Raw genomic sequence first — 24,635 nt, 5'->3', positions numbered from 1 at the left:
TGCCTTTGTACCTGAAGGCAGTATATAGTGAAGCTGTCCACCCCCTGCCCCTGTGTGACTAATCACAAGTAGATCAGCCTTCAGTTTCAAATATGTCCCTTTCCACCCCTCCCATTAACATGCCAATCCCTACTTCCTCCCAAAGCAGTAATTATTCGATAGTTCAAAGGGAGCCAGAGCCTCCACAGAAGCAAATCTTTGGTGTCTCCGGGGTGCATCTTGTGTGGCTTGCCCCTCACCTTTCTAATCCTTCTTTCTCATCTTTCAAATCTAATCTGAGCAAATTGTTAGCTGAGGGCTGATTCTACCACACGGAATCAAAAAGAGATCCTGTGAGGTTGGTTCCCCAGCTGCCTTCTCACTGTGTGAATGTAATAACAGCGTCAGGCAAAATTGCAGAATCACCCTTGGCCTCCCCACCTGTAATTGTCGCATTCGCCAAACACCCTCTGGTCTTGGCTGTGAATTGTTTTCTCCCGGAAGAGACACTGAAGCCCAGTAGGTAAGAGCAGTGGGCCTTACCTGAGGCTTAGGTGTGAATTGGGTATAGACTTGGGTTCGTAGAGACTAACTACTACTATTGGCTGCGTAACATATCAAGTCTGTGTTTTCTGCAGAATGAAAACCATGCCTATTTTATAGGGGTTTTCATGAACAATAAATTCAATATTGTATGTAAAGCTTTCAGCTCACTGCTTGGCCCATAGCGAGCCTGTTATCACTGTTGATGCATTTGACCCCCAAGCAGCAGAATCACTACTCAGCAGGCAGGCGAGGGAGCTTGCCCAAAGCATAACCCACAGAATGCAGAGCTGCAATTGGATCCTGCCTCAGACTTTCTCCACTTGTTCTTTTTCTTTTCTAGACTTGGATGTTGGAGGACTAAGCCAGATGAGAGTATAAACTCTGAGAGTACAGATTGCATCTTACTCATGTTCCTGTTGCCATAGTTACTGAGATCACATTTTATGAACCCCCCATTAAAATATATAGTATGACCATTGCAAAGAATGTTGTAACTGACGCTATCTCGTAAAATCCAGAAAGTGTGGTTCCCTTAGTCATTGTGCGTTTGACATAGTTGACCCTCATAAATGTCTGTGGAGTAAACAAGTGAATCAGTCAGACCCCGTAACTACCATCACTGCAATATATGCATGTATATGTACTTACATCTATCTACACACAAATACTCATATATTTATACAGTTTTTGCATCCTGCTCCCTCTGATATATTTGCTATTTGCTCTATCAGTCAAGGTCCCAGCAGGAAACAGGTGGCCCTCAAATTAGAATAATTCAGGGTGAGCTTAATAAAGCAATTGTTTACAGAAGTGTGGGTGGGATGGTGAGGAACCCCAAGGGAAACTCAGAACAGTGGAGGAGCTGTTACCACTCCTAGAGCCAAAGGGATGAGGGCGGGAGGAAGCCACTTACAGGAACCTGGAGAAAAGAACATTTCCGAAGAAGACTGCCTTGATAGAGTGGAGTAAGTGCCTTGACCTTGCCCCCCCTCCCTCAGATCTCCTGCTCCTTATACCCACAACCTGAGCCCAGTGGGACGCTGGAGGGCGAGAGAACACAGGACAAAGTTTTCAGTGGGCAGAGTAGAGAGAAGGATGGGGCATGTGGAAGGTACTGGGGACACAGCTATCTCTGAGATGCAAGGTACATTTTTAAAGAGGAAATTAAAAAGTGAAAAATATTATCAGAGGTTTTATTTTTTGAAGTGATTCCCTACCCTGAATACCACTACCCTCCACTTCCTGGCGAGGTGTCCTCTCCCCGGAGAAGTCTTCCTTCTACTCACTTTTCATCACCTGCAGACACCCGAGTGCCTTCCTCTTAACTCTGCCCTCACACTCCTCACATTCTACGGTTGGTTCCCTCCTCTAGGGGCCCCTTGAGGGAGTCTGTGTCAATCCTCCTTGTCTCCCCCCTACCTCGCCCAGTGACGAGCAGGCACACAGTAGGGGCTTAGTCACTGTTTGCTGAGTCACGACTAAGTTTGCCAAGAGAAGAAAGCAGGCTTGCCATTCGACTTGATTTTCTAGTTCGAAGCCCAGAATCGACCCCCTCCCCAGTAAGCACATCTCTTCTCCCTTGGAGGAGTAGGCAAGAGAAGCCCCACAGAAAGGAGTGAGCTAGTGCTGGGGCGTCTGAGCATCCAGAGTGGGGCAGCAGCGGGGCAGCAGGTGGGTGGGTGGAGGGTGCTCAGACCCTGGAGTGATGACTGGAAAGAGGCAACTCTGTGTAGTAATTCCTTGTAAAGGAGCTTTGGGCATCGCTCAAGTTAACACTCAAATTCCCAGTGACTTCCCTTCTCTTTCTGGAAGCTCTGCGAAAAAGATGCTGAAACACACAGCCTGTGTCCTGATAGGAAGGGCAGAGGCGTTGGCAGGAGGTTTGGAGGGGCTGAGCAAGTGGGAAATCTCTTTACCCGACTTTTTCTTTGTTGTTGTTTAGTTTACTTTTGGTAGGCTGGGTGTATTTGTATGTGTGTTTGTGTGTATGTATGTTTGTGTGTGCTTTTGTGTGTGTGTTTGAGTATACATGTGTGTTTATGCATGTGTGTATAAGTGTGTGTGTGTGTGTAAGTGACCCTGACCCTTATAGTCTAGGAGTGAGTGGTTTGGTCAGGCTCTGTCCAGGAGTAGGAATTGGGCAGAGAAGGATTTATAGGGAGAATGGGAACTAAAATGGAAGAAAATCATTCTTGGCAGCACTTTTCGTTATAAGCTGCCTCCCTTCCCATACCGTCCCGCCTCCCCCCAACACACACATCTGTTCCTCCTCTTGGGGAGTTTTCCAGGCTCTCCAAGCAGACTGGAAATTGTCTGCCTGCTGCGGTTAGTTCACAAACCATGAACATTTGCTGAGTGATCGCTGTGTGCAAGGTGACAGAATCCCATTCATTGTGTTGATTTTGTGTTGTGTGGGTTCTGTTGAGGCAAAAGGATAATACTGACCTTTACAATGATCTCTTTCCAAATAACAAGAATGTTGAAACTTCCGTTATTCTAAAGAGCTCAGGGTGCTTTCCCCGCTCCCTCCCTTATTGACCTACAAGCATGGCTATGACATGGGAAAGGACTGCTGTTCTCTCCATTTTGTTAAGGAGAAAATGAAGCTCGGGGCGGTATGAATTTGGTCAGGTCTCATGGGACTGCAAAATGGCTCTTCTGGTTCTCATTTTCCATATGATGTCGTCACCTTTCTAAAATGATTTTAACAAGAATTAGTGGAAGGACATTGTTTTTTAAAATTCTTTTATTGGTAACACAGCCTGAAAGATGTGAGGTAAATATTAATCCAGGGAAATCGTGAATCCTCTCTAGTAGGTGTTCCAGGTGTATATCTGAGCATAAAGTTTCTGTGAGGGAAATTCCTGAAAAGCCGTGAGTTCCATGACACTACTGTTATTAAAAGAGCCTGGCACAATTATATTTTAAAATGATGTTGCTTTGTAAGTTGCTTTAAGATGTATGCTTGGTCAGGACTCTGCCTATTGGTGGAGCCAGGGAGAGGGCGGGACAGCAGGTCACTGGCTCCCTCCCACCTTTCCTCTTTCTCTTCCACTCTATAGTTGGCATGGAGCAACCCCAGCTTAACATTTTTTCCCAGGGTGGATCCAGAAAATATTTTCAGTTCATTTGGGCTATTAATAAAGAGTACTTTCTGTCAATTCAAGCTTCAGAAAAAGAGGTTGAATTTCAAAACATTTAGGTTTACCCCCCAAAATCCTCGATCAAATTTTCATTTATTCTAGAAGGTTCTACAGGAAACCAAAAGAGTTGTTGGGTGTCACAGTGTAGGGGCGTAACTCCTCTTCATAGACATAATTCCAGCTTCTCCAAATGCCATGGCTTTGTGAAAGTTAAATTGATCAAGATATGGAAACCTCCTCTGCAGAAGTCTAATGAAAGCTCTAATAAAGTGTTCATACTGGTGTAATTTGGGTCTCTGACAGCACCTCTCTTCCTTCCCTACTTTTTCATCCCTAACAAGAGAACCCCTACTTTCTGATCCCTCTGTCTGAACTCTGAGGGATGTTTGGAGCAAATTGGAAAGTGTTCCTTTAATGGCTAGTGAGGAGAGGGTCTGGCCTTGCCTTTCTTTATAGTTGTGTGACCATAAGTCCTCAAATTACTCATGTGGAAATGAGAGCGTGAAATAAGAAATGTTATATTATATTAATTATATTAGTCTCTGTCCCTGGTTTCTGACACAGAGCTCCTAAAACCATTGTAAATATGGGTGCCAGGAGAATCTTGATTCTAATACTTGGTTTTTGATCCCATTTCTTGACACAGAACCCTTAAACCCTTGTCATTTCCTAAGTGATAGGAGCATCTGACACTGGGATCCTGAATTCCTTGGAATTTCCTGGTTCATAGGAGTATCTATTGTTGCAGTGAGGCAGCACTGGGTGGGCTCCTGATGGGGGCTGATTACCAGAAAGACCAAGCCATGATTAGAGCTTGGAAATTTCAGAACTCCCCCCGCCCCCATTCTCCAGAGGTGGAAATGGAGTTAATAATTGATCATGCCCACATGAGGAAGCCAATATAAAAGTCCTAAACGTATGAGTTTTGGAAAACTTCTGGGTTGGTAAACATATCTACACACCCTGAATCCATGAGCACAGGAGCTCCTGTACTTGGACCTTTCCAGACCTCGCACTGTGTACCTCTTCCTCTGGCTGTACATGATTATCCTTGAAAATATCCTTTGTAATAAATTGGCAATAGTAGCTCAACTGTTTTCCTGGTTTTTGGGAGACACTCTAGCAAATTACCGAAACCAAGGAGGGGATTGTGGGAACCTCCAATATGTAACCAAGTTGGACAGAAGTTATAGGTAAGCTGACCTGCTACTTGCAATGGTCATCTGAAGTGGGAGTGGTTTTGTGGACTGAGCCCTTCACCTGTGGGCCATTACTTACTCAGGTTAGTGTCAGAATTGAATTGAACTGTGGACACCCAGCTGGTGTTGGAGAATTGTTCTATGTGGGCGAAAACCACACACATCTGGTGTCAGAAGTGTTATGAGTGTGACTAGAGGAAAATTTCATTTTTTTAGATAATGGGACATCTGCTTTGCCCACTGTACAAAGTTATTGGAAGAGTCAAATGAAATCACATATTGGACCACACTTTTTAAATTGAGAGGTACTAGATAGATATGATGTATTGCTAGTTTTACAAACCAATATGGAGACAGAATAAAAACTGGTACCCACATGTCCCACAAAAACTCTCATTAACAATGTATATGTATATGAAATCCTTTGGCACATTCTCTCTCAAACTTGCATCATCTTTCAGGGATATTTGGCTGAGTGCCCTGCAGTGCTTGAAGCCACGTGAGAATGCATGCATAGCTTCCTGGAGCTTATGAAAAAAAAAAAAAAAGGATTGGGGAAAAATGTTTTCTTTAAAACAAACATTATTCATTCGTTTATCCATTCATTCAACAAGTACTTATAGGATGCCTATGGAGTATGAGCTATAAATAGCTGAAGAACCACGATGCTCTGTCATCACTTGTTCAAGATCTGTAGCACAAATCTATATACGGGATATATAGTAACCCTCAGTTAATCAGTGTCTCAGTCTGTTTGGGCTTCTATAACATACTACCATAGACTGGGTGGGTTAAACAAAAATCATTTATTTCTCACAGTCTAAAGGTTAGGAAGTCCAAGATCAAGGTGCTGGCAGATTTGGTGTCTGGTGAGAACCCACTTCCTGCTTCACAGACAGCCATCTTCTTGCTGTGTCTTTACATGGTGAAAGGTGGTAGGGAGCTCTGTGAGGTCTCTCAATATTCATGAGGGCTCCACCACCATGACCTAATCACCCCCAAAGGCTCTACCTCCTAAAACCATCACTTTGGAGACTAGAATTTCAACATACTCGTATGAATTTTGGAGGGACATCAATATTCAGACCATAGCAATCAGTTTTGACAACCACTCTCACCCCTTCCATTCCCTAGCAGTTTGAGAGTTTATTTTAATTCAAATATTTTTGCAATCATTATGTAACTCTAAACTTAAGACCAGCATGTTGAATTATAGCCGTAAAGATTGTGTCAAACTTTCCTATGCTCTTGGTTCTGAAATTTCCACCATGTGATAAATGTTGTGTTGTTCTGTGGTTTTCTTGGCCTGGGACTCTCTAAATCTCGGAACACACAATGGTCGGTCTTTGAAATGGCCTTCCCTAGTTCTGAGGAGCAATCACTCATTCCTTTGTAAAACTATATGATCTATGTTCTTCCTTACCCAGAGTTCTCTTCAGTTAGTCCTTTCACTAAATAGAGTTATTTAATAACTAGCTCTTCTTTCCACGTAAGATTAGATTTTCTATAAATAACACCAGCAAGGAGCAAACTTGAAAGAAGGCAGCATGGTATAGGTGAGAGATCAGGGGCCCTGACCCAGGCCAATACAGCAAACCTTGCCCCACTTCGAAGCATGCATGCTTAGAGAAAGTCCTCACCCTTTCCGGGCACCTTCTAATGAGAACAGAAATATCAACACTGAACTCCTCTGACAATTCTCAGTCTTTTCCACAGGAGTACCCCCTGTCCGGGACCCCATGCCCAAATTTCCTTGACATTCTGTGGTCATCCTAAACATTTATGTCTGTTATGTATATTTTTCCACAATGTACTCAAATTTGTTTTAATATACAAATCATGTTTTTCCTCCCATATCTTTGAGTGAAACTGATGCTCCAGAGAGAGGCCTGCATGGCTCTAGCGTAATACAGCATACCTCCAGAAGCTACCTATCCTTTAGAAGTGTGCTTGTTACGATGACACTCAGGGCTGAAAATGTTTAGCAGGCATGCATCAGTAAGAACATATTGGCTGTTAAAATATTAAAATGCCTTTGTATTGACTAGTAAATAACTGCTCCCCAAGACCTTGACTGGTGTCCATTTCCCATATCACCACTCTCTCCAGACCCCTGAACTCTGCATGGTCCAGAAACTAAAAGGTTAAGGCCTGTATCCCAGGGACCTCCAGGACCCTGCCTATTCCTGTTAGCTGGTGGCCTGTACCACTCATGCTGTTAAATATTTTGAATATCATCCCACATTACATGTAGCATGTATGAAGCTCCTGGAACACACTAGGAACTAGACAAGCAGTAGGTAGTGTTAGTCCTGTGGCTTTAGTCTTGTGGTCTGAATTTGGAGAACTCAGTCTACTTGAGAATGTATATTTTAGCAGCACTGTGGCCAGCCTCCCTTCCTCCCCTACTTTGGAACCCAGACTTCCTTCCCTTAGGGAACCGCACCTTCCCTACCTCCTGAGGTTCTGGTGAGGCTTCCAACCACAGAACCCCCCTGCACCCCGCTCTGGTAGCTCTTGGGATAGGCAGTGATATAGGTCTGGAAAATCATAGTCCCCATTTCCTGATAGGCGTGTGCTGTGACTAGGAGTAAGTATGTGACACAAAATGGGCCAGTCAGAGTCTTCCCCTGGAAGTCTGGATATGAATGCAGGGACTGGGGTGTTCCTTATCCCCCTTTGAAACGACCTGTTCTGTGTACTGGGGTCCAGAGACACTTCTCTGAAGGCTCAATGAGCTGAAAGGATATGGCCCCAGTGCTTCTCATGGCCTTGACCTTGCCATGAAGGAGGAGCCTGAGAAGTGACACAGAGACAGAAACCGACAAGTGGAGATATTGAGAAAAAGAGAGGCCCTGATGATACTGTCTGAGTCCCAGATGCCATTTGCATCCTTTACAACAGTGATTCTCAAACTTGGGAGTGTATTGACCAGCACCACCAGGAGAGCTAATGAATCCAGAGGCCCAGGCTTGTCCCAGTGACAAAGGGCTGGGTCCTCTGCATTTCTGCCACATGCTCCAGGTGATTTGGATACACATCCAAGTTCAAGAACCACAGCTTTACAAGCATGTGACCCAATGCACCTCCTGAGTAGTTACTTAGTTTGCTTACAAGCAGAGCTGAAGAAAAGCACTTGTTCTGTGGTACCACATCGGCAGTGAATGGAGCAAACCTCTCTGGTCAAGGCCCCCGTCTCCCTGGTTTGGGTAGCTTAGTGAATTGCAGCTTTTGCTCATGAGGAATATATCCTCCATAGACTCCACGGTGGCCAGAATGAGGTACTGGAGTGGTTACGACACGAGTGACACCTTCCATCTTCTTGGGCTCTCCTGCATCTACAATGATCTGACAGGCTTTGCTTGCCTTGCCCTCTGAAACCCCAATAAAGACAAGGCTTACGCACTCCTGTCTTCTGCTCCCGACCACCCTGGTGTCTTTCCCATGTGGCCCTGTGAGGGGTGCCATGCCTCCTTTTCTAGGACCTGTGAGTATAAGGACCTTTGTTTCTTCCTGAACCTCTTTCCTGTCTCCTCTTGTGGCTGCACCTCTACCATTTCATAAAGTGTACAAAACACCTTGGGGTTAGTCCTCAGAGAGAGTAGATAAAAAGCCCAATTATTTGGCAGATTTTAACAGTACCTCCCAGTGCATCATCTCTGACACATTCCATTTAACGAGTACATGAATGCAGTACGTGACAGTGTGTGAGGTGCAGAAAATAATCAACACACCCACTCCCAGCTTCCCAGAGCCAAGGTGTCAACCTGGGACTTGTTCCATTAGAAGTGACAGAAAACCTGATAGAAATGGTTTTCCTTTAAAAAAAAAATAAAAATGTAGTTTTTAAAAAAATAGAATGGCATGTAATTGCTGACTTAGGCTGAAAAGTCCAGGGTTGAGCTTGCTTCAGGCATGGCTGGATTTGGGGCTCAAATGATATGGGGACTCCATATCAGTCCATCTCTTGATTCTGCTTTCCTTTATGTGGACTTCTATCTCAGCTGCATGTGACAGCAGCAGCTCCAACCCTCACAATTGTCTCAGGCGTCAGGATCAGTGGGCAAGAACAGGAGTCAGATTTGTAGAATTCCAGGAAAAAATCTCTCATTAGCCCAGGCTGGATCCCATGACCACCCTGAACCAATCACAGGAAAACGCACTGGACTAATGGGGGTGATGGGTCTAGCCTGGGTCATGTGACCACCCTAGGAATGATGGACTAGGAGCATGGAGTTGGTTTAATAGGAACCACAATTCATTAAGAGTAGGAAAGGATGACTTTAAAGAGGAAATTAGGACACACTTCCTAGACAGAATACTCACTGCCAAGCAGCAAATTCAACAGATGTCTACTACAGTTGGACTGTTGTCATTTTATTCTAGCTTTGCTGGGAAAAAGCCAGTAAGAACAAATTCAGCAAATCACAGACTTGCACTGAAAGAAGAAACACAAGAATCTAAGGCGCTCAGCCTTTTTTCTCTAAATAGAACATAGTTTATACTATGAAAGACAGATGCTTGTTTATTCTATGCTGAGAGCTCTCCAGCCCAAAGTATTCCAAAAATCCTTCCATCTGCAGATCATTCCAGGGTTTTGCAGTTCTTACTAGTTAATGAGAAAACTGGGGGAGGGGCAGTTTAAAATTAAGTGATAAATATGTTTGGAGGAAAGCTAAAGGGCAAAGTTATTTCACCAGTCTGGAATTCAGAGCAATAAAAAAGTAAACAGTCTTACTGGCTAAAGGAGAATCCTTTCATCTATGAAACAACTTTATTTGGGTTATTTTGGCATCTTGAGACACTTTCCTTGTGGCTATATTATAAAATAGTTTCTCATGTTTTTATTGTATAGGATCTTGTTGGGCCTGTGGCGCAAGAAATTATTTGCTGCATTTAGTTGGTGTGTGATGGGGCATTTCTATCATTTACATCTCCTTTATACTATTAATTCACATCTTTTTTGGAAATGAAATTTTGAAAGCAATTTTTATTAAAATTTTTTATAACATAAATTTGAGATTATTGGACTGAAGGCCTGTTTACCCAAATTGCCCACGGCAATGCTATGCCATGGGTTTTAAAAGCAGGGCGAATTTCTGGAACTGGCCCCTGATGATGAACGTTTGAGGATGATTTTGGATCTCTGGGAAAATATTTGTTCCCAACACAGGTGAAATCAATTCCCTTATGAGTTGATGCTGATGACGATTTAAGGAAACGAATCTTTATGAATTTAAAAGGACATTTAAAAAATATCTCACTAACCAAGCTTGAGAGACTGGTGCATTATCATCCCCAGAGATGGAATATGACATAGGAACTGCAATCTTAGAATACAATGGGGAGTGCTCCTATGATGGGTAATACCAGTTTTTGAGTTCCATTGTTCCACTCTGGTCACAGAGTAGCTTCTGGTGTCATGTATGGAACCCAGACCCATATGGTTTATTATGGTCCAGAATATCTTCTACCAGGCTAAATTATTAGGAGGAACAAAGTATGCTCAGAAAGTGTGCCCACTTAGGAAGAAAGCTGAGTTGGCAACTGCCTGCAGTATACTTCAATGGATGTTAGACGGAATCCTGCCTAAAGATGAAGACCCTCAGAAATATCCCCCTAACAGGTACTTAACAAATATTTGTTCAGTGAAGGAAAAAAATAAATGAAGGAATCAACATAAAGTTATCTTGCAGAAAAAATTAGAAAAGACATGTGGACATGTAGACATTCCTCTTAACGTACCTCCCTCACTCCTAGCTGGGTCTCCTTTTATCAATGCTATATAGCAGCAGCAATTGTCATTAAAGAATAGCATACCAGAACTCAGAGAAGAGTGTATTCACCCACTTGCCCAGAGATAAAAATAACTGTGAACTTGGGGATAAAAAGTGTAGCATAAGGAATATAGTCAGATTGTAATAACTGTGTGTGGTGTCAGGTGGGTACTAGACTAATCAGGGGGATCACTTCTTAATTACATAAATGTCTAACCATATGCTGTACACCTGAAATTAATATACAGTATTGAATGTCAGCTGTAATTGAAAAAAATACCTTAAAAAGTAAAATAAAATAAAAAGTCACTGAACTGTGATAGAATTTTCGAAAGTACAGGAAATAATCTCTGAATTATGAAAAATAAAACATAATTCTCTTTGTTGCACCATACTGGCAGAATTTCTATCTTATGGAGAAACCCACCACTGCTAAGTCTAAGTAAGTGATGCCCTTGAATGTATTAGTCACAGAGGGTTCCTGGGTTGTACTACTCCAGGGACATCGTTTATAGGCATGACCCTGTGTACATGTGTATGGCACCCTGCACTTCGCAATCCAGCCCCCCATAATTATTCTACTCAACATCTATTATTCATTTGTTGCTTGTCCAAAGCTTCAGTTTTTAAAAGGGTCCAGTCTAATTTTTTAGAACTTGATCTCATATTGATTAGTAGGTTTACAAAAAGTGTTGCTGTGAATGAATGCATTATTTTGACTTTCTCCCCTTCCTTTTTTTTTTTTGGTGTGTGGGTCTGGAACTCAGGAAGAAGAGGACTCCCAAGGGGAACCTAGATGCCCCAAGCTGGAACAGAAGACGACATCAGGTAGAGTATATTTCGTGCAACACCTCCCTTGCTGGGCTGCTGTTGCTGACAGCAGGGATCACAGCATCCAAATGCTTTGCAGATTGCAACGGAAAGTCTGTCTGTTCCAAATGACTGGAAAGATGACTAGAAATGTCACTGGTGATGTATTCCAGGCATGACATCTGGACGGTCTTGTCATGGTGCGGAAAATAGCGTCTTCGTTCTTTTATTGATTACAGTTCTTGAGGAACAAATACTTGTGTTGAAGTAGATGATGAAAATGATGAAGAAATTTAAAATTCAGTAATACTAGACTAAGTAGCGTAGCTATTTACTGAAGTAGTTTTGATTACCTTGAAAAATGTTATTTAGATGCATTTGCTGTTTTTTTTTTTAATTTTGGTATTAGTATATAGTTAAATATGAAACTGTTGAAGCTGTTTACTCAATAATAAGAGTTCCTATGAGATAATATAGAAAGAAACAAATGATGAGTGGGTCTATAACTGTTTCTGAGTATGATCAGTAGTGATGTAATGAGATGTAATGGTTATAAAAATAAACATTACTTGAATGGACCTAATAAGAATGAAAGCTACATCGTAATACTCTCAGCTTCTATTTTCCCATGGCTTTTTGTTTGGTGTTTTATATGATTAGAAGTTAGAAGAGGGCTCCAGATGTGTTTGCTGCTGGCAGAGGCTCATGTTTTTGCAATTTAATGGAAATCAGGGAGCAGAATTAAGAAAACGGAAATGGTAGCAAAAAGAATATGCAAAGTGAGGTGGAAAGGTGGTACCCTACTCTGATTTAGATGAAGGAGAGGGAATTAGCAATAAACCAGCACCACCGTCTCCCTCTACACCCCTCCCAGCGTCTGCCCCCACCGTTAACAAACAGTGCTTTAGTTTAGTGTCTCTTCCTAGGATGCTCTCCCCTTGCAGATCCTTGCATGGCTGGCTGCTTCTCGTCAGTCAGGTCTCAGCTGAAATGTCTAGTCCCAAATATCTAGTCCCACAGGCCACCTTATCCTTCCTCCAAGTCACTCTTCATCCCATTGCCCATTTTTATTTTTTTGTGACACTTATTATGACCCCAAATCATCTTTCTATTGATGGGTTTACCATGTTTCCCTGAAAATAAGACCTAGCTGGATAATCAGCTCTAATGCGTCTTTTGGAGCAAAAATTAATGTAAGACCCGGTCTTATTTTACTATACTATAAGACCGGGTCTTATATTAATTTTTGCTTCAAAAGATGCATTGGAGCTGATTGTCCGGGTAGGCCTTATTTTCGGGGAAACACGGTATTTACTAACTGTTCCTTAGAGAATAGGGACCTTGCCTGTCTTGTTTAATGGTAACCCTAGCACCTTGGACAGTGCCTGGCACATAGTAATCATTCAGTAAATGCTTATGGAGCCCCTCCTGTCCACTATATGCAAGGCATTTTCTTTCTCTCTGTAACGGAGATACGAGTGGGGTAGATTTGATATGAGCCAACTCCATGCCTATGTTAGACTTCTAAGATACAAAAGAGAATAAGACATAATACTTGCCCTCAAGAAAACAGATCGTGTCTGAGAGACAGACATGGTTAGAACATGAGAAATAATGTGTGAAGATCGATCCCTTCACAGAGTTTATGATGCTACTGGGAGCACCGAGGAAGGGGCAACTAAATTTGCACTGGGGAAGTAGGGTCTCCTGGGGTTGATGATTGCTGTAATGAATTTTGGAGTCTAAAAACAGATACTGAAGGGCAGAGCTGGAGCTTGCATATCATGCCCCTGAGAACAGTTCTGAGTGCCACTTTGGCACACTTATTGTTGATTTTCAGTTCCTCAGCTAGAGAAGAAGGCTGGAATAACAGCTCAATGCAAATATGGCCAACTAAGTGACTTCGAGTTGCCCAGCTGTGGTTATAAATGATATTGTTTGTTGTCTTGGCATAGTGTCCACTATATTTTGAAGACATTTGTTCATATCCAAAGACTTGATTACTCCACATGTTGTAAAGGAACTAGGACTCACCGAGGCTGGTTGATTTAGTGAATTCTACCACAACATCTCAGGATGAGAAATCAGAGATTCCATTTTCAAACAGCCTGCCAGAGGTCCTCGCCCACTAGGCCTTTGGAATATGTAACTAGAAATCCAGTGTACTGGTAAAGATTCCCCTCAGGAAATAAATTTGGAGTCGGAGATCCCCATGGGACATGATTCCACAGAAAAGGAGGGACACAAATTAGTTAGAAATCTATAGTCCCAAATTCCTTGTGATTGGATTATATGGTTTTAGATTTTGAATTGTGAGTAAATGACTTATTTCCCTGTTTTCATCAAACAACACTTTATAACCCTATTCTCTAAGTAGAATTTCAAGCAGAAAATGCCGCTTCTCATTATTTGTGAAAAAATGCTTGGGTCCACTGACTTTGTGGCATGCTGTGAAGTCCCTCTTCTTTTTTTCCAGGATTTACTCCAAATGTGTGTTTTTATACTATGGTTTTAGTGAACTGTGTCTCTAGTTTCAGTCCATTCAATTTAGATTTACTGTATTTATTACCCATTCTCTGAAATCCTGTTAAATTGTGTCTACTAGGTTATTTGAAAAGTATAAACATATAATACATTAATTTACAAAATGTTCATTGAATGTCTAATATGTACTAGGAATTATGTTGTACTTAGAGTGGTAAATAGGACAGATACTGGTATGAGTCCACGTTTCATGGAGCTTAAGAGAAAATGACAAATCTAGCCATTATACAAATACAAAGAAAATGTAAATTATAGAGAAATATACTCTTGACACAAGTAAAATATAAGTTACAGATAAAACAGGTGCTGTGGAAGTCGTACCTTTACAGAGCTTCTAGTAAAATAGGGCTTTTAAAACATGGACAGAGAAAGCTAAAACAAAAGATAGGATATAATATTAAAATAGAGACAGGAGGAAGGGGGCTGGGAGTGCTAAAGAGGTGAGAGAAATTTAATTTGGGTGATCTAGGAAGTTATCCAAGAGATGGTGGCATATGTGCTGGGTCTTGAAGGATAGACATGAAATCCTTTTGTGAAGAGAGACACAGTAGCCAAGGTATTTATAAAGTGAAAACCAAATACTGTAAGTTGAATCCAAAGGGATACCTTTGGAGTCCAAACCATTTTTTGGCAGATGACCTAATCCTTAGGCATCAGTCACATTATCCTGAGGTCTGTAATTTACCCTCACTGGGGCCCACTCAGGGCGTAATGATAGGTTGATTAGGAATGTGTTTAAATGTTACCATCATCATTACCTGTCTTTTGCTCTCTAATAGTTCAGTGTCCATGTACATTTGAGTTTTGCTTGTTTTTTTGTAAGTGGACTGCCTGTAACAGAAGCCTAATGCCTACTCAGAATCAGGGGGCATTTTCTTTTGACTTCACGGACATATTAGCTGAGTAGATAGGGTAGCCCACGTATAATAAGTCCCTTTCCATGTGATACAGTGTGGGGTTGCCGTCAGCTGGTGCCAGGCGCTTCATCCGATGGACGAAGTGTGCCTTTGCCTCCGGCCTGCCCTCTCCCCGCCCTTCTCCTCTGTGGGGTCTTCTCCTCGCTACGTTCGGTCCCTAGTTTCTCTTCCATCAGAAAGACAGGCAGCCAGGCACATACACCTCGGTACATATTAATTCACATCATTGCATTGCCTCTTCTTCAACCTATTGGCATTTTAAGCCTCAAAACTACCTGTGGAATGAAGAACATTTGGTGGCTCTTAGAGGGGTTGGAAACCTCAGTATTTCTGGCTGCAGTCACACGCATGGTCACAACACACTTTCTTGACCTGAGCATAGGAAGACCTGGAATCAAGGGGACATTGAAAGATGACTGTCAGGCTGCGTGTTCCTTAGACACTGGGTCTGTTTACAATGACACTAGATTCTTTATCGAAAAGTACCCTTTTATTTTTTATTTTTTATTAGTTTCAGATGTACAAAACAATGTAATAGTTAGACGTTTATCATTTATATGCCTCACACAGTGATAACCCCCCTCCCCCCATCCACTATCCCTCTGACATCGCACACAGCCATTATATTTCCACTGTCTCTATTCCTAATGCTGTACTCTGCTTCTTATAAATATATATATATATATATATATATATATATATATATATATAAAATTATGGTTAACATTCATTATTGTTCAGCTTCAGCTTCAGGTGTACAGTGCAATGATCAGTCATCCCTGAGGTGGTCTCCCTAATGAGACAAGTGTGAAAGGTGCCATTTTAGAGACACAGTGCATCCTTCTGCCATAACATTCCATGTAAAAATAAAGGAAAAGTTATAAAACTGAACCTGGGCTCTGCACAAGGTAAAGGAAAAATGAGGTAATGGGCCTATGGAGAATGGTGATGTGAGCGGAGGTATCATGGAGGAGAGATGTCCCTACTTAAGAGTTCCTTTGATGTGACTATGATGTTGTCCATATAACAGAGAAAAAACAAAGATGTGTTACTAATAGTTACAAGGAAGAGGCTACAATTCCAAACTGAGAGCACTGCATGTCAGCGAGAAGGCACACTTTCAGGCTTGACAACATAACCCGCTGAGGAAAAGCCAGTTATTGGAATAGCCGAGGAAAGGGGAGGAAAGTAGTTTACCTGTTCTCACCTGGGTTTATGCCTCATTTCTCAGCAACTATTATACCACAGTTATAGGACTTTTTGGTCTTCATGGCTGCCATCCCCACCTCCTCTCAGGTCTTTCTTCCTACTGGTAGTTCCTTTTTCCTTTTTTCCTTTTCATGGAATGTGATTCTTTCCCAGAGTCTTCTGTGGTGACTGACTTTTAGAGAAGAAGTTTTATGATGAGACTTCACTTAATATCTTTCTATTGCACTGAAAGGGCCTGGGAACAAGCCAAGTATCACACATACATGCAACGGCCGAGGGGAGGCATCTCTATTGAATAAGATTACAATTGAACGTTTCTTTTTTAGTTCAGACATTCCGATTTATAGCTGACATAAAGAAACTACAGATCTTGCCCATACTAATCTTATTTGTAGCCAAAAAAAATGATGTAGCACCAGTTTTCTAGAGAGAGAGGGAGATTAGCAACTTTTCTGAGGTGGCATATCGTGTCTTAATTTATTCATTCATTCCTTTGTGGGCAGGGAGACCAATGAATGGGCAGGCCAGCTATGCTTTCTGGAGAGAATTCTTTTAAAAAATGAATTACATCCTTTCTGGTGGACATATTAAAAAAACACACACAAAAAACCCAAAAAACGTAAAACGTGTTTTTTAAGATGCTGGCTCAACTTTGCCATTTTTCTTGCCATGCATTGATTTAGAAGCAGGCCAAGTATTTTTGAGTGCTGAAACATCTTTAACTGTGTTTAACATTCAAGAAAACTTTATGGGATCCTTATTATCTTTTGGGTTGCACTCAACTTGTGCTGTCAGGACCACAAGATTGCAACACTTTGATCAATAGAGGGGAGAATCCTGTAAGGCGAAGCCATTTAATGAGAGTGAAGGGGTTTCATCAGAACATTCTCTTTTTGCTAAAGGTCACCCAGGGCTGAGTGGGGCCCAGCATGCTTTCAGAATTGGCTGGCTGTGTCATCTGCATTTAGTCAAGTTTTCATTTCCTGTGGTTTGTAGCTTTCTCAAGTGTGAAGTAACGAACCTCAAACGGTTAAAATTCTTCAACTGAAAATGAATGCAATGAGGGAAAAAAATATATGTATTTTTGTAACCTTTATGGGGAAGTGAGACCAGGGTTCCACAGAGCAGCTTCTTAAGCGACGTGGCGTTACTGTGTGTGAGGCTAACCCCCTTCACTCAGACGTCAGGCTTCCTGGCTCCAAGTCTGGGGAGGCGACAAAATGAGACCATTCTCTGATAATTCAGACAAATAAAGTGTTTGCTTTTACTTTCATGTCATAGTAGGAAAATGAGGTTTCTGCCCCAACCAACCATATTTCAACTGCACCCTGCTTTATACAAAAAAGTTATCTTCCTTACTGATTTTTCCAAGGCTATGTATGGCCAAAGAATGAATAGAAAACTGTTCAGGTAGGAGCGGTAGAAAACACAAGAGTATTGTACTTCCTTTTCCTGAATTTACTTTCTTTCCATTCCCTTAACTTTGGAACAGACAGTTTGAGGGTTCTTGGGAGGCCTTTTCTTAGAGAAGTGGCTGGTGGGGTTGTACATAACTTTCAGCAAAGTTCTGATCCCGAAACCCCTTCATGGGACTTAGCTATCACCCTCGTATTTTAGTTGAAGGAATCCCACTACTTTGTTTCTACTTCCAGTAATAGAGATTGGAGGTTCATTGTCATATACATTCCTCCCAAGAAATGAAGGCAGCAGCACGCTTGATGCAGGAGGTTTGTCAGAGGAACCGGTTGAAGGTCATGACATTATTCCCTGTTCTAAGAACATGTTCTAAGAACATGACATTATTCCCTGTTCTAAGAACAGGAAGAGAGGCAGATCCTGTGATATCAGTGTGAGTAGGGAAAAAGCCTTTTCATTTTGGCCTATATTTTCTTCACCTATGAAGTCAGTAGGACTTGCCCTAGAAACTGAGGCCATGTTTCTCTGGTGACGAGGGGCAGGAGGATGGGGTGGATGGGGGCGATGTCTGCCTCTGGCAGGAGAAGGTGGCCAGACCATGCTTCCCTACTGGGGTGAAGGGAGACTTCCTGGCCTGCCCATTAAAGACGTACCAGTCTGTTCCCAGCTCACCACCATTTCACATTGCAAGGGTGTCAGGCTAATGAAATCTGCTTTCCACATCCTCAGTGCTTTCCTAGGCAGAATCTATTAAGTGACATTACCACCCATGGCTCTGGCCACAGCATCCACTCTCCTCGGGGTCTCCAGAGAGCAGTTTCTAGCATTTCTCTTCTCTCCAGAGAGCTAATCGTTTCCAGATTATTTTATTTGGGGAATTCTACAGACCACTTGTTATGCATAAATGGGGGAGCGTGAATAAAAAGAAAAATGAGGTTTGGCTTAGCCCTCTGTGTTCAGGTACACCTGATGCATTGTGAATCAACTGGGCACCTGTGCTTTGAAGAAGAGCCGAAACACACCTGCACAGCACATTTAGTTTTGATATTGTGCCCACATGCCCCATGAGACACCTCCATAGCTTTGTCACCTAATACTCTCTATCAAATCCTATGTCCCCTTAGCACAGTGAAAATGGAGGCATGGAGCTTTCCAGAAGTTTATCCAGGTCATAAGGTGAATCGGTTACGAGGCATGACATTTTTTGTGTAGTAATACTTGCAGCAGAATAGACCGATGTTTGTGAGTGTGTACAACAAGATGCGTTTCTATGCTGTTTCACTTTCTTTTACTATTTTTTTGTTAGTTTATTTCAAATTTGTTGTTGTGCCTTTGTAAGAATCCTGGAGGGGAGAAAGGATCGTGAAGGAGGCGTTAATATACAAAGCAGCAATGATTGAAGTAGCACATGGATTAAATGAATCAAACTGTAAAGCGATGGTCTTTAAATGTTTCCATCCTAGAGGCACCTTTTCTCCCACTTCCCACTTCTCATTTTCTTTCCCTGCACGTGAATAAAAAGGTGGAACTTGGGGTGTGTGCTGTGCATTCAGATGCCCAGCCTGCTCTGTCCTCGCAGTGTGCTTTTCCTCTCGTTCTCAGCATATGGGAGTGAAAATCATTATTTAGAAATTCCAGCTGAGTATTGTCACAAAGGCTCTTAAGAGGGAGAATGAGACGTTTTCAAAGATTGTTGTTGTTGCTATTTACCCATGTTTCTCTGCAAACATTGAAATGAAGTGGCAGTTTTGGTCCTAGGGGACCCCTGATGTCAGCTTCTTTGTTTCCCCTCTCTTAGTTCCCACCCTCCAGTTCAACTTGGCTTCCTGGCCTCCATACCTCACTAGGCACTAAACGGTTTCTGTCGGACCAGCCACTGCTCCAGAGGGGCGCAGGGTGAAGCCAAAGACAGTCAGGGACTTGTCCTGAGCTCCTTGTGCAGGGTGTTTTTGTACAGCACTTCGCATAATATTGAGAAAATGTCATTGTCTGTATCAGAGACAGGGCAGGCAGGACTGATAAAGTGGGGGGTGTGGACAACACTCAGTGCCTCACCCCGCTGGCCCCTGCCTTTCACATCCGGGTGCACTGTCCCCACTTCCGGACACCTGCAGGTCTCTGCCTGAGGCATTTTCTTCCAGAAGCTGCTCTAACCCCTCAGGAATAGCCCTCAAGCAGCCACCAGTGGGACTTGATGAATAAGTGCCTCTGCTCCTGGCCCCTTGGAGAGGACAGCGGTGGAGCATATTCTCCGTGGGCTCCCCGAGTTGCCCCAGCAGGGTCAGGCTGCAGTCACCCATTGAAGTAGCTGGCGGGACAAAACCCTGCACTGACTGCTCTCCCTTCCATCTCACTACCCTTCTCCCCTTCTGGTTGTTCCCTTCACCTCCGCATAAACTGCTTCTGCATGAACCCCAACTTAAGGGGTCCTTGGCACACTCACTGCATTGACTATACCATAACGTATTTAAAAGCATCAACGAGCCAGACGGAGATCTCAAAACAAAAAATTCAAAAGTTAAAAAGAAAAAAAATCCCTAAATGCAAAGTAGCTGCTTCGATTACTGCCACATTAACTGGTAAAAATGGTGGCATTCTTAAGCTTCTTAAAATTCTCTGACCTTTTCTGAATGCCATGTTCTATCCTTACATGTCCATTGGGGAACATTTAATGATTAGTAAGAAGGAATGGGATTTTTCTATCTTAAAGTTGACTACCACAAGGCGTATTTGATTAGATACTGCCATATTTTGACTGAATTTGACATGCTTAATTTGAGTTTAAGAGAGAATCTGAATCATAAAAATCATTTATTCTTGATCCCCAAATGTGGGCCTGAATGTTCAGCTTAATTTCTGACTGGATCTATGTGAAATTGAATATTCATTTCTTTTTGTTTTAAGCCCGATTTTTAAAACAGCTTGGGAAAGAATACCTCAGGTTCTTTATCCGTCATCACAGAGGGATGATGGGACAAAGAGACGATAAAATCCAACAGTAAAATGTTAATAAAGACCGTTCTCTAATGAGTGATGGCTGAGGGTTGGTAATGCAGTCTCCATTCCACGCAGACATTCAGACACAGTGAATAATCCTGAAAACCTGAAAAGTGATTTCTAACTGCTTATGACTAATGTTACAAACAGGGCAAACTCAACTTGTAGATGTGTTTTGTTTGTCCTGCAATCCTTAAAGTTATTAAAAAATTGGTTGCTGTTGTTTAAACACTGAAAAATTTCCTGTAAAATCTAGTTTCCAGTGTCTCTTGAGAAATTATGAGAACTGGCCAACCCAGACCTGCATTGCTAAGTGGTAAAAAAGAAAAAAAAAAGAAAAAAAAAAAGTTGGCGGTGCCTCCTTTTGAGGTTCCCTCCCATCCTGCCTGTGGTCAGAGGAGCAGGTGAGATTGTGTGGGGCCCATTGCTATGGAAACAGGGGAGGAAATGCTAGCATCATGCTGGGGAGTGTATATCTTGGCCAGTGATTTTCACACAATTCTCTGAAGCTCCTGCAGTTGCCTTTTCTTCTGCGTAAGAGGCTAATATACTGTTCAGAGGCCTGTCATTTATTTCAGTACTGGAGAATTACAAACATTGTACAACTAAGAAGGTACCCTAGGAAATGGAATCACTTAATGGATGGGTATGGCTGAACAACTAGAAGTATAGTAGTTCCAGCCGGCACCTTGATGACATAGGACGTTGATGTCTTTGGAAAAGCGACAGGGCCATGCGCTTCTCCTCTAGGCCTTCTATCACTGAGAGGTGCTGAGAGGGCTTTGGTGAAGGCCTTCTGTTTCTGCTCTTGCTCAGCAAGACTCATGTAAAATTCCCTTTGTGAGCATGTGTCCAGCTGGCACTGTGCCTGGCATCTAGATGGATGTCGATCAAGCATGACCCCAGTCTGTGTAATAATCGTGGAAAATTTCAGCTTTTATACCCAAGGAGAAACTGACAAAAGGGACAAACTGCCACTGGCTTTTTCCGAGCCATAGAAGCAGAACAGATCAAGGACTCCAAAAGTCAGGGCACGTTTTGTGAAGGCCCAATTCTAGTACGTGGCCATAATTGTAAATACTGTGGCATCCGCTCATTTGGTCACATGGTTCATTTGTCCCTGTGTTCAACAAACATTTCTGGAGCCTGCCCTTTATGCTGGGCTCTGAGATATAGCCTTGAGTCTCGCCTTCTTGGTTTTATGTTCAGCTGGAGCCAGTTACTGCCCTTGACCCTAATAGCCACGTTTCCAGAAGTTTATGCTTTACCATTTTTTTCTATGCCTGAATTCTTTTCATGGCTGCCCTGCTCTGAGTGGGTTCATGGTATGTAGTTTCTTCCAACAATTTGAAAAGGCTTAAACAAGATGAATAGTTGTATAACTTTAGGTAACTACAACTCTCTTTGCTCCTTACCATTTACAACCCATGGATTGTATCCTGAGTTAATCTGCTCCAGCTGCCATGTTTAATGTGAGCATATTGAGGGTCACATTAACTGAATTGTTCTTTTCTGACAACTCAACACAAAACATCTGGTGACCATGCTTGCCTGATATTCTAACAATAACACTAGCTAACATTTATTAGGCAATGCATTAGGCACTGTGCTAAGTGCTTTATATGGAGTTCTTATTTAATGCTCTTAACAGCCCTATAAATAGGTACTATGGTATCCCCACTTTGCAGATAAGGAATCTCAAGCTTAAAAAGTTAATTTATCCTAATAGAGGCCTGGGTGAGCCCATAGCCCTATACTCTTAGCCATTTCAGCAACTCTGCAAAATCAGTATGTGTTCTGGACAGAGTCAGGTATCATACTGAGCAGTATCTTACTGAGAGGGTTGATTTTCTATCCGTCTGATTTGATCATGTTTATCAGAAAAGATCTTAGATCTGGTGTCCTTTAGAAAGCCTAATCCTCCCAGTTTTCTATAAGGAGGGAGCGCGAGGGTAAGTTGAGGTCTTGGAATTTGTCCTGGGCATATAAAATCATACTTTGATTGAGACAAAGTATAGCAATGAGAGTCTTCACTTTTAAAAAAAAAAAAGATTTGGTGACGTTGAGTGTCCTGTTTTAAATCTGCTTCACTCTGTTAGACATTATGCTTAAATCTAGTAGAATAAAAGATAACAAAATTCCCCCAAACTTGGAATTCTTTCGAACTGTACAATTTGTATAATTTTTGTTTACAGCGTCAGTATCTATCCTGGGTTCAAGCTTCAAGATCATGTTTGATTCCTTCTTTCCACTTAACCTCCGTATCAGTCTTATTGAGTATCTTTGCCGTATTTCCCTGTTTCAACTTTCCCAGTCCCGCTGTCACACTCCAGTTTAGGTCATTATTTCCTCACACCCAAACTACAGCTGATCCTTGAACAACATGAGTTTGAATCGTGCAGGTCCACTTATATGTGGACTTTGTTTTCAATCATTACTATAAATGTATTTTCTCTTCCTTATGATTTTCTTCATAATATCTTCTTTTCTTTAGCTTACTATATTGTAAGAATACAGTATATAATATGTAAAACATATAAAATATGTATTAATCGATTATTTATGTTGTTGATAAGGCTTCTGGTCAACAGTAGGCTATTAGTTAAATTTTGGGGGTGTCCGAAGTTATATGCATATTTTTGACTGCATGAGAGGTTGGTGTCCATAACCCCTGCATCGTTCAAGGGTTGACTGTATTTGAATAGTTTCCTAACTGGTTTTTCTGCATTCAGGCTTTACCTGCTGTTATACATCCTACATACCACTGTCGGAGTGATGTGGTGTGTAGTTTTGCCTTTTCCAGAATGTCATATGGTTGGAATCACACAGCATGTAGCCTTTTCAGACTGGCTTTTCTCACTTAGTAATATGCATTTAAGGTTCCTGCATGTCTTTTCATGGCTTGATAGCTCATTTCTCTTTAGCACTAAATAATTTTCTGTTGTCTAGATGTATCACAATTTATTTATCCATTCACTGCTGAAGGACATGTTGGTCGCTTCCAAGTTTTGACAGTTATGAATAAATTACTATATACATCTATGTGTAGGTCTTTGTGTGGACAAAGTTGGTGGATAAGTTTTCAACTCCTTTGGGTAAATACGAAGGAGTGCAATTTCAGGATGATATGCTAAGAGTATGCTTAGTTTTATAAGAAACTACCAAACTATCTTCCAAAGCAGCTGTGCCGTTTTGCATCCCCACCAGTAACAAATGAGTTCCTGTTGCTCCACATCCTCCCCAGCATGTGGTGTTTTCAGGGTTTCACATTTTGGCCATTCTGATAGGTGTGTAGTGGTATTCTTGTTTTATGGCTGGGTTTTTGAAAAAAATAACATTAAAATTTTTACTTTGAGCCTATATTCTTAAAATTTTAGTTATATAATAAAATGGAGAAAAGCTAATGATTTAAAGTTAAGTGAAAAAAGTAGGATATAAAATTGTTTACTGTAATTACAACTACAAAACACAAAAACTGATGCATAGTTTTACAAAATAAAGGAAAAAAACCAAAATGCTCACAGTAGTTGTTGACCTTCACAGCCCCGACTCCTAGCACTCCTAGTATACAATAAATATTTGTTGTTCATACATGGATATTGGTATTGGGTGTGAGTTAATCTATTTTCCAGATTTACTATAATGAGATTCTATAAGTTGCATAATGAAAAAAAATGTAACTATGTTCAAATAAGACTGATTTTGCAACCCCAAAACAATAACAAAAGGGAAGGGGCTTTCACGTTGTTCATAGGAAGATTTCATAGGTAGCACCTAGTACCATAAGGCTTCTGGAAAGCTCCTTCAAGTGAGCACACCCTTCCTCCTTCCTCCTGTCTGGAATATTGACAGGATGTCATGGTGATCATCTTAGACCACATGGCGAGTATGGGGATGAAACCATGAGTTAGGAATAGTGGAGGAAAAACACAGGACAATGCCGGTCTCTAGTGACCATGGGTCACGATATGAACTCTGGACTGCCTCCCTGCCGTCTTCTTGTATGTGTTAAGAACAAAAAAATAAAACTTCCTATCTCATTTACACTGCTGCTTTTGCGTTACTGTTATTTGTAGCCAAATGTAATCCCCACTTGTG

The 24,635-nt window shown here is 41.8% G+C and overlaps 1 protein-coding gene across 1 annotated transcript in view; it reads left to right on the top strand.

The window, feature by feature from the left end:
* FAM107B (family with sequence similarity 107 member B) overlaps positions 1-24,635 on the top strand; it is a 194,834-nt gene that overhangs the window by 67,198 nt on the left and 103,001 nt on the right. Inside the window, exon 2 of the mRNA XM_019738291.2 lies at positions 11,412-11,472. Within this exon, the coding sequence (XP_019593850.2) occupies positions 11,412-11,472 (61 nt within the window). The remainder of the gene's footprint in view (positions 1-11,411; positions 11,473-24,635) is intronic.

Source organism: Rhinolophus sinicus, linkage group LG02 (assembly GCF_036562045.2).
Source record: "Rhinolophus sinicus isolate RSC01 linkage group LG02, ASM3656204v1, whole genome shotgun sequence".
NCBI lineage: Eukaryota > Metazoa > Chordata > Mammalia > Chiroptera > Rhinolophidae > Rhinolophus > Rhinolophus sinicus.
Note: the sequence above shows the minus strand (reverse complement) of the source record. Positions and strands in the feature narration are given on the sequence as shown.